The following is a 14982-nucleotide window of genomic DNA, read 5'->3' as shown; positions in this document are numbered from 1 at the left end:
CTCTTGAACCCAATGAAGGGAAGGCAACAATATTATTGCCCCCTTTACACTAACAGATAGCTGAGTTTGCATGTTTGCAGAAAGAAAAAGCAAAACCCGCCTTGTAGTCTTGTTGAGTCCCCCACCTGAACCAACAGATAAAGGAGTCCCTGCAGATTCAGCTGACTTAGCCTTCAGGGCAAAATGCAAACCATCCTAAAACTCCCTCTGATAGCAGTAACTACTAGGAACCACCTGGAAACAGATGACATCAGAGCCAGTAGCTGAGAGCAAATGCACTGTGACTACATCTGATAAACTCTCAACCCAGAAATCTTGTTCTTATGTATGTACATATATATAAATTTCTTGTTATGTTATTTTGCTATGTTTTAACCCTACAGTCACCTGAGATTGATGTCTTTACTAATGAATGAAGACAGGCTTATTGGGAGTATCTGCCCAACACCCCCACTTCTCCACCCACTGTCATGGACTGATAGTAAGCATCTTAAGGTATCCATTAACAATGCAAGGCTCAGAGGGGGTTGGGAGAGACAAGGTTGCCTCTAAAATTGTCAGCCAAAGTTAATAATACTGTCCTGAGCAGTGATTTTCCCACTTGCTTTTCCACTAGTAAGCATATATAACCATAGGATGTCTACCTACTAGCTTCCATGTTTTTTTAACTGACTCCGAAATTACCATATATAGTCATAAGGAAAAGTAACCTATTTCAGACCTAATAATATGCCTTCTAGGAACATCCTTGTTTATATCTTACACTTTACATCAAATCACCTCAAACTGGATCAATGAACTTATGATTTGATCAAATCTATAAAGTGCATTGAGGACAATACAGGCAGAACTTTCTACAACATACATCTCAAAGTAGTCTTCAATGATACAATGTAATCAACAAAGGCTACAGAATCAAAATTAAATAAATGTGTCTGCATAACATGAAAGTTTATCTATGAAAAAGAAATATGGACAAAATTTAAAATATAGCTGTGTGGGAGAAAAAACTGCACTCAGCCATCAAACAAACTATTGATAAACTTGGTATATAAACTTTGCAAACATCAACAAATAAAAATCTAAAAACTCCATAAAAATGAGTAAAGAAAAAACAACAAATCTGCAAAGCACATGGAAAAAATCCTCATAATTATTTATAATTAGGGAAATGCAAATCAAGTTGATACTCAGAAATCGTCATATACCAGTGAGAAAGGCACATCAAAAATAATGAAAACATGTACTAATGGGGGTGTTATAAAAAGGAACTCTATCTACTATTGGCGGGCATATGTCTGGACTAAATTTTATGGGAAACAGTATAGAGAGTTCACAATAAACTCATAATGAAGCTGCCAGATAGCCTTGCAATTCCACTTTTGAGTATGTCCAGGATGCAAAGCATTCATTCAAAAGATGCGTGCATGCAATTATTCATTGTAGTATTTGATAAGTTATGACTTGGAATCAACCTAGATGTGCAAAAAAAAAGTGCATCATGAAGATGTGGTATGCTACTCATTTATGTGGAATGATGAATTTATGCCATTTATAGCAACATGAATGGAATTGGAAAATATATCAAATAAAGTCAGAGGATAAACACGTTATGATAGCATTTATAAGTTGTATTTATAATAACTAAACTAGGGACTGCCAGTAGTTTAGAGTGGTTATGCCTAGATCACCCTTATAAGCAGATTATAGGGAGGAGAAGAAAACAGAATAGGGAGGAAAAGAAATAGACAGATAAGAAGCAATTGGGGGGCAGGAATTCAGGTACACTGGTGGTGTTAAGAATGATAGAGCTACAAACGTGTATTGGCACTATGGAAAAATGACCTGGATTGGACAAACTAGTTTGCCTGGAGCCTAGAGTTGGTCTTTTGCCAGAAAACTTCAGGGGTTGGGTCTCCTTGTATTTAGGCCAAGGCTTTTTCTTTCCATGTCCCTCATATTTTGGTGGACCAATGCAAACAATAATTGCCACTCTAACACCATATTTACTGTGCTCCTTTGACTCTAATCCTTAAGAAAAACAACCCACTTAAACTTTTAAGGTTAACTTAAACTAATATGCATGTGCATGGAAATGTAAAAAAGTACTGTTCCTTCAATGTTTAAGGAGTTACATAATTTTTATGTCTTTAGATTGCTTTGTGTGCTGCTAAGAAATATTATGTAATACAGTCTGGAGACTTGAGGGACAAAGAAATTGTACATGGGTTCTGTTTTATTTTTCTTAATGTTCTTTGGCTGAAAGTTCAAAGTTAAGGTATCAGCAATGGGACTACTGAGAATTCTGTTTATGGGTGATTGTCCTTCCACTGTAACTTTACCTTCTCCTCTTTCTTTGCATCTTTGTTCTCATAATTAAAAATAAAAAAAATTAAAAAAATTAAAAAAGAATGATAGAGCTAAATATTCAAACCACAAATTCAACAACTCTGAAATATTATCAAATCAAACCCGAATTTTATCAATCAAAATCAATAAGATGGCAGAGTGGAGTTGGTGGTAGAGGGGTATGGGATTGGTAGAGTGAAGTAGACAATGGTGTTAGAATTGGTGCTGGATAAATATGTTTACAATTTAACTATGAATTAATTGAGTAAATAATTCTGTTAAAATAAAATAAAAATTGGGCCTGGAGAGATGGCACAGTGGTAGGGTGTTTGCCTTATGCAGCCAATGCAGGACAAATGGTGTTTCGATTCCTGGCATCTCATATAGTCCCAGAGCCTGCCTGGAGCAATTTTTGAGCAGAGAACCAGGAATAACCCCTGAGCACCACACGGTGTGACCCCCAATAATAAAAAATAAAATAAGAAAGAAAATAGTAAATACCTGTAATTAATCTAAAACAAAAATGATTAGTCAAGTCATAGTAAACGACTAAGCATTATACATAATATTTATAGTGAAATATATTTACTTACTTGGTTTTATACAGTTTTTTAAAATTACAAATTGTAGGACATGATTAGATTTAAATACATAGAGATCTTAAAGGTACCCCTAGTGACCATCACAAACTAACCACTAGGTCCAAACAGCTCTATTTAACTTATAAGTGGCACATTCTAAAATGTAGAGGAAAATGTCAACTTTAGCTTGAATTATCTAGGTGCCTTAGGCACTTAACAAAATAATTCCCATTTTTCTCATTTACAAAATAGTGAGTCAATATATTTAATGATTAAATTATCAGTGCTACGATTAGTGTTTGAATTATGGTAAGCATGAAATAAATGTGAATGACTATTATTTTCCAACAATAGAATTTATTATTAAAGTGCATAAGACTTTTTGAATAACTGTTAAGTTGTTCTGATAAATAATTTGACTTAAGATCATTTGTATTTTTTTGTTGAACATTTGACTGGAAAAATGCTATATATTACAGCAATTACAAAAATCAAATAACAATTATATATTACTGAAATTACAAACAATTAAAAACTGAAGTAATAAGGCCAAAAACATTGGTAGGCAAAATGAAAAACTCACTGGAAAGCCACACAGCTGCTGAGGACAGAATCAGGGAGCTGGAAGAGGAGCTACATAACACTTGCAAACAATAGAAGAGGTTGGTAAAGACCCCAAGAAGGTGAATAGATGACAATAGAACTCTGGATAAACTCAATATAAACAACTTAATAATAATTGGGTTTCCAGAATCCCAGGAAGAAAACACCCCCTAAATAATCAACAGTCAAATCTATCATTATTAGGAAGTTCCCAGAGCTAAAGAGTACATGCAACTACATCCTTGGTGCCAGAATATTACCAGCTAAAAGAGACCCAGAGAAAAGCATCCCAATGTACATTATAGTCAAAATGCTGAAATCCATATATAGGGATATAATAATGAAAGCAACAAGATCAAAAAGGACAATTACATACAAAGAAGTAAGAAGTAATATTTACAACAGATTTATCACAAGAAACACTCAAGGCCCAAAGGCAGTGGTGGGATATAGTGAAAAAGATCAACAAAATGAATACTTCACCAAGAATAACTTACTCAACCAAACATTCATTCAAGGTTTGAGGGAAGGATACAAACTTTCAAAGATAAACAACAGCTCAGAAACTTTAAAGATTTAAAACTAACTGTAAAAGAAGAGCTGATGAGTCTAACTTAAGGCAGGGCAAACCCAAAAAACACCAAATTCCTAAAAAAAAAAGATGACACCTAATCCCATGATAATCATCTCTCTTAATGTTAATGTTTCAGTTAAAACATAAAAATTGATTTAAAAATGGTCAATAAATTGAATCCAACATTATTCTGCCTGAAAGAAACACATTTGAGTAGTGAGAGCTATGGTTATATACTCATAACAAAAGGTTGGAGGACAATCATTCAAGCAAAATCTCCCTTATAAAGGCTGAAGTGTGGGACTGGAGAGATAGCATGAAGGTAGAGTGTTTGCCTTGCATGCAGAAGAATGGTGGTTCAAATCCCAGCATCTCATATGGTCCCCTGAGCCTGCCAGGAGCGATTTCTGAGCGTAGAGCCAGGAGGAACCCCTGAGTGCTGCTGGGTGTGACCCAAAAATCAAAAATAAAATAAAATAAAATTAAGGCTGAAGTGTTCATTCTAATATCAGACTACACAGATTTTAGGCTTAAAAATGATTAAAAAATAAGACATGGGGACCAAAGTGATAGCACAACAGTAGGGTGTTTACCTTGCATGCTACTGAACCAGGATGGACCTGGGTTCATCTCTGGCATCCCACATGGTCCCTTGAGCCTACCAGGAGTAGTTTCTGAGCACAGAGCTAGGAGTAACCCCTGAGCCTTACCAGGGATGGCCAAAAAACAAATAAGTATATACATAATAGTCAGAGATGGGCATTTATTACTAATCAACAAGACATCACATTTCTAAACATAAATACACCAATGATAAACCAACAAAATACTTAAGACTTCTGCCAATAAACTTAAAGAAAGACCTCGAAAGCAACACAATAATAGTGGGAGACTTTAATACCAGCTTGTCATCCCTTGATAGCTCAATCAGACAAAAATTTAAGAAAGGATACTGGCTCTGAAGGAAGAAATAGAAGAGAGGGAATAGAGAGCACTTCATACTCAGAAAGCTAAGTACAGGACTGGAGCAATAGCACAGCAGTAGGGCATTTGCCTTGCATGCTGTTAAATTAGTTTGGACCTGGGTTCAATTCCCGAGATACCATATGTTTCCCCAAGCCAGCCAGGAGTGACTTCTAAGCCCAAAGCCAGAAATAACCCTGTGCACTGCCAGGTGTGCCCCCGTCCCCTCAAAAAGCTAAATATACATTCCTTTCTAATGCACAAAAGACATTATCCAAGATAGACCCCATATTGGGCTATAAAACAAACTGCCACAAAATCAAGAGGATAGATTTTTTTCTCTTCTCAGAACATAACGTACTGAAAATAGCACTGAATTTTAAATAGACATGGAGACATAACTGTAAACCTGAAAATTAAACAGTTCATTACTGAACAACCAGTGGGTCAGAGACTAAATCAAATAGGAAAGCATAATTTTCTAAACAAATGAGAAAGAAGACATGAATTATCATCAGAATGGAAGAAAACACCTACATTATTAACTTAATGTTACAGCTTTAAAAAAATTGGAAAATGAGGGGCTGGAGCAGTGACGCAACGGTAGGGCCTTTGTCTTGCAAGCGGCTGACCTAGGACAGACCACAGTTCAATCTCCCAGCATCCCATATGGTCACCTAAGCCAGGGGTGATTTCTGAGCATATATCCATGAGTAACCTCTCAGCGTAACCAAGTGTGGCACAAAAACAAACAAACAAAAAGAAAGTGGAAGAAGAGCAACAAAATGAGATGAAAGTAGAGAGGCAGAAGGAAATAATAAAACATAAAGCAGAAATTAATGAAATAGACACCGAAAAAGCAATCCAAATAACTAATAAGAGCAAGAGTTGATTCTTTGAAAAATTATACAAAATTGATAAGCCATTAGCAAGACTGAAAAAGAGAGTAACTTAATAAGCAGGATCAAAAATGAAAAGAGGATGTTACTACAGATACTACAGAAATTCAAAGGTCAACCAGAGAGTACTTTGAGAATCTTTATGCTACAGGGGTATCTGGAAAAAAAATAAAAAAGAAAGAAATTTTTGGACTCCTACTATCTTCCAATGTTGAACCCAGATTATCTAAATACCTGAAAATACCTATTAATATTGAGAAAATTGAATAATTAATCAAAAGTTTCCTCCCCCTCCCCCCCAAAAAACCCAGCTAGGTCAGATAGATTCACTAGTAAATTTACTAGTGATCTACTGTTATCCTCTTCAAGCTTCTCCAGTGGATTGAAAAATTAGAAATACTCCCAAATAATTTACATGAAGCTAATATTGCCCTAATAACAAAAGCAGATAAAGACACCACAAAAATCGAGAATCATAAGCCCATATATTTGATGAACATGGATGTAAGATTCTCAACAAAATATTAGCAAATAGAATAAAATAACTTTTCAAGAGTGTATACACCATGAGAATGGAGGATTCATTCCAGGGCAGCAAGGATGGTTTCACATACACAAGTCAATTAATAGAATTCACCATATTAATAAAAGAAAGAAAAAACCACATGACCATATCAACAGATGCTGAGAAGCATAAGACAAGTTCTAAAATCCATTCATGATAAAACTCTCAACAAGATGGAAATTGAAGGAACTTAAGTTAATATTATCAAAGTCATTTATCACAAATCAATTTCATGCTTTATATTTAATGGGGAAACTAAAGGCCTTTCCACTAAATTTTGTCTCAATGCAAGTACTTTTATTCAATAAAAGTACTGGAAGTACTTGCCATAGCAATTAGGCAACAAAATGACATCAAGGACATCTACATAGAAAAGAAAGAAGTGAAGCTTTCATTCTTTAAGGAAGACCTGATCCTTTATATAGAAAATCTTAAAGACCACAAAAAAGTCTAGAAACAATAGAATTGTATAATAAAGTGGAAAGCTAAAAAATAATATGCAAGAAATACATAGTTTTATATACACACCCAGCAGCGCTCAGGGCTTCATCCTGGCTCTATGCTCAGAAATAGCTCCTGGCAGGCTCGGGGGACCCTATGAGATAACGGGATTTGAACCACCGATCTTCTGCACGCAAGGCAAATGCCTTACTTCCATGCTATCTCTCCAGCCCAAGATAAAGATATTTTAAAAATCCTATTTACCTCAGAAAAGCAAGTACCTTATAATCAACTTAACTAAAGAGGTAAAAGATCTATATGATGAAAACTTAAAAACACTGCTTAAGTAGCCTGTTCATGGACTTGTGGAATTAACATGATTAAAATGTCAATTCTCTTCAAAGTATTTTACAGATTTAATGCAATCACTATAAAAATTACATAACATTTTTCAAAAAAATAAAATAGCTGCTTCAAAATTTATATGGAGAAATAAATGCCCACAAATAGCTAAAGCAATCCTTGGCAAGGAAAACAATAGATGAAGGAATAACTTCCCCCTATTTAAACTGTACTGCAAAGCATTAGGCATTAAAACAGTATAATACTTAAATAAAGACAGACCTTCAGATAATGGAATAGTCATGAATATTGAGAACTGGACCCACAGGTTCATAAACAATTTTAATACAGGCAAAAGAATTGGAACAAGAAAATATTCAACAAAGGGTGCTGGGAAAACTGGTCAACTACATTGAAAAAATCAACTCAGACCTATCCTTAACACCTTGCATACACAAAGGTCAAATTAAAATTGTTTAAAGTTTTTGATATCAACCAAAAATATAAGGCACATATAGGAAAACATAAGCAAGACATTTCATGAAGGTAAAGACATCTTCACGATGTAACTCCACTGGCCAAGCAAGTGGAAGAAATGATAAACAAATGGATTTCTTTAACGTGTGAAGCTTCTGTGCTTCAAGGAATATATTGACTGGGATCCAAAGGCTACACATAGAATCGGAGAAACCATTCACCCAAATACCCATCAGATAAGGAGTTAATATCTATGATATACAAGGCATGAATAAACATTAAAAGAAAAAACACAGAACCCATCAAAATATGGGAGAAGCAGTGAACAGATATTTCCTCAAATTAAAATACAGCATTAAACATCAAAAAATTAGGGAAATAAAAATCAAAACAATGAGATACAATTTCACATCACAAAGCCAGACACACATCACACACGGACACACACACACACACACACACACACACACACACACACACACACATAAGATTAACCACTGGTGACATGGACATGGAGAGAAAAGAACTCTTACTTATTGCTTGTGGTAATACAGAAATATATTAGAAAAATTTCTAAAAATTTTTAGAAAAAATATTTAGGAAAATATGGACATTATTTAAAAAGCTAGAAATTGAGCTCCTATATGATCCTGCAATCCCTCTCCTAGAGTTATACCTGGAACACAAATACACAACACAAGAATGCTCCCTGCACTCCTATTTCAGAGCAACACTAGTTAGCCAGAATCTGGAAACAACTCAGGTGCTCAGCAACAGATAACTAGTTGAAGAAACTGTGGCATATTTGCACAATAGGATACTATGCAGCTGCTAGGAAAAATCAAATCATGAAATTTGCTTATACATGAATGGGCACGGAAATTATTATTCTGAGTGAAATGAGTCAGATGGAAAGGGATTAAACATAGAGTAATATAACTTTTGTAGAAAATAAGAAAAACAAGAGATAGTACAGTAATGATATCCATAGACAATAGAAATAAGTGTCAGGAGGTGCAGCTTAGTGTAGTAACTTTACTACAAAGAGTAGAGTATATTTAGTGTGAGAAGTTTCTACTATAACAGTGACAGTTGGATCAGATCACTCTCTACAAGAATTTGATGTTGAAAGGAGAGAAAGTGACATGGGAGACCCTAGTGCAAACCAGTGTCTGTCAAAAAGTAAAGAGAGAAAGAAAGGGAGAAAGAAACAATTTGTCTGCCCTAAGACAGGTGGGAGTGGGGGGGTAGGGGAGGGAGGGAAGCAGGAGATTGGTGGTGGGAAGGGTGCACTGGTGAAGGGTGGTATATATTCTTTGAATAAAATCCAACAATGGACAGTTTTGTAACCATGGTGCTTAAATTAAAGCAATTAATTTTAAAAATGCTTAAAGATATTTTATTGTGCTTCAAAACATAGACAAGGAGCCAGAGAGATAGCATGGAGGTAAGGCGTTTGCCTTTCATGCAGAAAGTCGGTGGTTTCGAATCCGGGTGTCCCATATGATCCCCTGAGCCTGCCAGGAGCAATTTCTGAGCATAGAGTAACCCCTGAGTGCTGCTGGTTGTTATCCAAACAAATAAACAAAAAACATAGACAACCCCAAAATAATAACTATGATTCACTACTAATTTTGTGCATGGGATATATTTTTAGTATGATAAAAGATAATGGCCAATGATAACTTTTCTCCATTTTTGTATTGATTATGGGGCACAGGTTAGTCTGATCAAAGAACATGACAGATTCTTACAGAATGAAATACTGGATTCTGCTTTCCCCTTTCTTTTTGTCAATGCAATTAGAAATACCACAGTAATCTTTCATCTCTTTGGTGCTCTGTAAAAAGTAGGCTCAAAAGATGAATTAGAGAATCATCTTATATGGGCAAGTTATTATCATTAATACTTTAATTAGTAATTTAGGCTTATTTCTTTGTTATCTCCTTCTATATTCCTGTATTTTTACAATACAAATTAAAGTTGCCCCCAGGAAGAGTAGTAAATTTTATACACAGATACCAGAATGTGACTTTTGACTCCCTCTGCCAATTAGATTTTGTTCTTATTCTATAAGGATAACTGTCTTGGACTGCAAAAAAAAAAAATATATATATATATATATGTATATACACATATATATATACTGCAGTTGATTTTTCTAACTCTAAATTATTTACTGACATTCAAATAATATGTTTCTGAGAAGTTTGTTATTACCTGAACAAGAGCATGCATCTTAATGCCAGATTCTTTGATGAGACTGTAATATTTTTCCATTTGATCATTCTGATCATCCAGAGAAAGAAGAAATTCTTTTCTTTCTTTTTTTTTAAATATTGGAGATACCCATGTTTTCATAATGTTTTGGATCTCTTCCAAGTTGTTTTTAGTTTTCTGAATTTTTTGTTCAAGATTATGAATACTACTGGTGATTTGAGTCACATAATCCCAAACACCTGCTCCTCAAAAAGAGAAAGAGAGAAAAATAATTTAGGGTATATAGTTAAAAATACAGTTGTACAGAAGATAGGGTTTTATATGTGTTTTTGTATGCATGTTATTTATTACCAGAATATTTTCATTGTTATACAAAAATATCAACTCTTATCATTACTCTGGTTATGAACGGTAGCTGAATAATCAAAGCTGTAATTTTGTACCCCCATTCAGACAACTTAATGGAAATAACTGTCTTTTTAAGGCTAAAAAGATAGTGAATTGGGCTGAGGCTTGTGTCTGGAGAATATGATAATATCTCCCTTGGATAAGCCACCTTTTCACATTGTAGTAGCTTTGAGCCAAGACAGAGGCTTTAAATGATAAAAATCCCAGCCCATTGGGAACAACACTAATCAATAGACTAATAGTGTCTCTTAGATCTGCTATTATCATTATAAAAATAACACCCATGCCTGATATTTCTCTGTCATTTTTATAATTTATGATATTATGTCAATATATTTCTCATTAGTATATGCCAAATATTCAACCTCATAAATATACACTTTCCTGAATACTATGTGTAGACTATTATGTGGCCATAATTATTGGCATAAAAACAGATCACCACTTCAAAGCTTATTCTACAGCATATATTGGCTAAATTTGAAACTTAAGTTTTTGTTTGTTTTTTACTGTACACTTTTTGTTTGTTTATTTGTTTGGGTAAAACCTGGCAGTGCTCAAAAATTACTCCTGGAAGGCTTGAAGGGTCATATGGAATGCCAGGGTTAAAACCTGGGTTGGCTAAGTACAAATCAATCACCTTACATGCTGTGCTCACACTTTAGCCCCCCCCCCCCCATTTACACTTTTACTTTATTCAATATTTGGTGTATTAGTAGAGGTACTATGTATTTATTATCATTAATGTGGTAGACATAATAACTTTTGGTGAAAGGGAAGATGACAAACCTGCTGTGCTCAAAGCTTTTTCCTGGCCCTTCTGTTCAGGGATCACTTATGTTAGTGCTTGGGGGAACCATATGTGGTGCTATATATTGAAATAAAGTGAGCCAACACAATGCAAATGCTTTGTTCCTTTTACTATAGCTCCATTCTTAAACTGTTTTCTTGCCATTGGTGTACACCAAAACCACTTGATGACTTTATTTGAGTTAATCATAGTACTTCTTTTCAGCACTTCAACTAGTAGATGCTTAAAAGCATATTCTCTTTTTGTGTAGTGAAAAAAAGTTGTATTGCATGTAATTTGGAATTCCAAGTTTCTATGTGACTTTCTCTTCAAATTGTAACTTTTTTAGAGTAAAAATTAATTTTCCTGATATGTCTGATCTCATTTTATTTTTTATTCTACATCTTTTTAAATCACAGTCTGTTTTGTAAGGTGTATATTACAGTTAATAAAACTTTTAAAAACACAGTAAAATAATTTTAACATGAAATATAGTGTCTAATGTGAGCTGGAAGCTCATGTCACCTGCTATCCTCCTAAAGTGAATAGCAACTTATTTCTAAATATAATCAAATAGTTTTATATTATATTACATTATGCTGTATTATATTGAATATAATATATTAAATATTATATTATTATATCATATATTACATTATATATTGTGTTCTAGGGGTATGTCTTTTCAACTTAATTCATATATGTGAATATATATTATATAATTATATGTCATATTATATTCTATATAATAGATTATATTCTGTATATTATAGATATAATAAATATATTATATAATATTTTATATTATATTATATTAAATATATTACATAATATATTATATTATAGTCATATAATCAGAAAAGGGATATAAACTCTTTGTACTCTTTCTTGTAGGTATGCTTGAAGTGAAAACATATTTTTGTTTAAAATTACATTGAGAAAGCTATGGAGAAAAATGAGGTTTAAGCTTTTAATTTAGATTTTCTTAACACTCAATATTTTCCTCAGACTCCAGGTCTGTCCTGTTACCTTCTGATTTCCAGTTCAGAGTCTCCTCTGCAGCTCTTAAGCAGAAGTCAATATTTTCCAGTTCCTTCTCCACTAATGGAAATTCAACCTCTAGCAGAGATTTCATAAGCTTGTTGTACCAATTTGTCATTAATTCCAAATTAGCAACAAGTTGTTGATAAAATTTCCTGGCAGAAAACATGGCAGTTGCAGTCTCAGGGATGTGCTTCAAATGCCTAGGTTCAAGATAACTCATTTCTTTCAACACAGAAATCAGCTGGATAAAAGAAGAATAAACATAGGTGAGTATAGTTCAGTGGCAGTCAATAATGGCAATATGACTCAAAAACTAAAAAAACTTTATGCAGTTCAAAGACTTTCTTAACTTCAGATCTCACAGATTCCTAAAATTTAATCACTGAAAAGGAGAATGAAATGTTCAGCTGAAAACGTAAATATTAACTAAAAAAGGAGTAATATTAGCAAATCTGTAAATTAAAAGCAAGAGGATAGAATGCTGAGACCACTCTCAGCATGTACACAAAGTGGAGGACTAATTAACTGTGTCTACAAGTGTGTCCTAAGGCAAGGCTCTTCCAGTCCTGAGGCTGGGAGAGGATCAGAGATGCCCTCCATAAATGGACCAGCTCTACCACTGATCCTGGCTACACCCAAAGTCCGAAGTCAGCAATTCAGTTTCAGAAATGGTCTCCAAGTGTACCCAGAAACCACAGTGCTCCTGTCAATGGAAAAGAACCAGAGGCCATCCTAACAGTAGCAAACAAGCTCTCACATAGGTCAGAAGGCAGTTCCATAGTTTAATAAATGATGGTCTGCTAATTAGTCTGAAAAATTATCTCTTTCACTCAGTGCAGCTCCTTCAGATATCTCTGTGCCAGTTAGGGAGATAATGAGAATTAAGTTAAAAAGACATGCCCCAGACTACAAAAGAAATCATACTAAAGTAGCACAAAAGCCTATGAGGGGTAGTTGGAAAATACTGTAACCCCAATGATTCATTTAGTGGTAGTCACCTATATAATCTTAAATTTTACGGCATATTTATCACAAGCTAAAGTAAAATCACCCCTCATACCATATCTCTCAGCCCAGGTGAACAAGTCTGAATCAGGTTGTAAATGAAATAATCCAAACCAGAGTGAGGATAAAAACACATGTAGTCTGGAAGTCTTTTATCTCCTGTGGCGAGCAAGCTACCTATAGGAGTTGTTGTTTTTATTGAGTACAGAGCCCACACACCTGGGTGGGGCAGTAAGGGAAGATAGCTCAGGCTATCATGAGCCAGTTGTACCCAGATTTACAAGTAAGGCAATCCGTTTTAGGTAAATCCAAGTTGTAAACAAGCACACAAAGGAAATCTGGATGATCTTTTTTTAGGTAAAATAAGGTGTAACCTACAAGCAATGATTCAGGCCTGAATACAGTGATAGGGTATAGTGAAATATAATCAACAAAATGAATGCCTCACTAAGAATAATTCACTTAGGGGGCTAGAGCCTTGGCACAGCATTAGGGCATTTGACTGGCATGCGGTTGACCTAGGATGGACCACGGTTTGATCCCCTGGCGTCCCATATGGTTCCCCAAGCCAGGAGTGATTTCTGAGCACAGAGCTAGGAGTAACTAACCCCTGTGTGTCACTAGGTATGGCCCAAACACCAAAAAAAGAAAAAGAAATAAGAATAATTCACTCAGTCAGATTCTCATTCAGATATAAAGAAATGATAAACAGTATTAAATACCCCAATCAATAAAGTCTGGCAAAATGGATCTGAAAATTAAATTCAACATCACCTTCCTGTAAGAAACACATCTGAATAGTCAGAGCAAACACAAATCAAAGACATACTTTAAAGACAATCCTTTAAACAAATAACTCCCATAAAAAGGCTGTTGTCTTGTCTGCAGTTATTCAGCTCATAGGCTCACTCTGGCCTCAAAAGAGATGCAAATTAAGATGTGAAAAATTCTGGGTACACTGGCTACATAGCTGAAAAGCTATGTATCTAGGGAGGAGAGAGTAGGTCATGTTTCTGCTCTGCTAAAGCCATTCCTGCTGCACCCATTACCCACAATCACCACTTCACCAATGGTCCAGCTTCACCAATTAACTATAACTCTCTGTAGAAACACATTTGACTAAATTCCAGGAATGCCACTATTTAGTCACACTGCCTCCTTGTATTTCTGGAAGCCTTGTAGTTGAAAGATACTCTACAAAAGTTAAGGAATAATACATGCCAACTCCAATTTTTTTCATTACTGTCATACCTTTAGGAATACAATTTGGACACTGATATGTATCTGAAGCCACCTACTTTTCAGAAAAAAAAAAGAGTAACAATATGGTCAATTAGCAACAATAGGTTACTAAACATTATGACCATGACTTTATGATCTCATTTAAAAATGCAATGATTTATGGGCTGGAGCAGGGTTGCAAGTGGTAGGGCGTTTTGTCTTGCACGTGCTAACCTAGGATGGGCCGCGGTTCGATCCCATGGCATCCCCTATGCTCCCTCAAGCCAGAAACAATTTCTGAGCACATAGCCAAGAGTAACCCCTGAGCAACATTGGGTGTGGCCTCAAAACAAAACAATATAAAATTGCAATGATTTTAATACATTTTCTTGCTGCTGCATTCTAGTTTTTCTTTCATTTATTTTTTAAAATAATTTTACTCCTAAATACTAATGAACAAATGTATTTTCATCAACTATGACATGCATGATCCTTAAATA

At 34.8% G+C, this 14982-nt stretch overlaps 1 protein-coding gene across 1 annotated transcript in view; it reads right to left on the bottom strand.

The window, feature by feature from the left end:
- The window catches only part of DNAH9 (dynein axonemal heavy chain 9), a 704007-nt gene that overhangs the window by 610607 nt on the left and 78418 nt on the right, over positions 1-14982 (bottom strand). The window contains exons 13-14 of the mRNA XM_049776731.1: positions 12242-12497; positions 10015-10253 (exon numbers count right to left, since the gene is read on the bottom strand). Coding sequence (XP_049632688.1) covers positions 10015-10253; positions 12242-12497 — 495 coding nt within the window. The remainder of the gene's footprint in view (positions 1-10014; positions 10254-12241; positions 12498-14982) is intronic.

Source organism: Suncus etruscus, chromosome 7, assembly GCF_024139225.1.
Source record: "Suncus etruscus isolate mSunEtr1 chromosome 7, mSunEtr1.pri.cur, whole genome shotgun sequence".
NCBI lineage: Eukaryota > Metazoa > Chordata > Mammalia > Eulipotyphla > Soricidae > Suncus > Suncus etruscus.
Note: the sequence above shows the minus strand (reverse complement) of the source record. Positions and strands in the feature narration are given on the sequence as shown.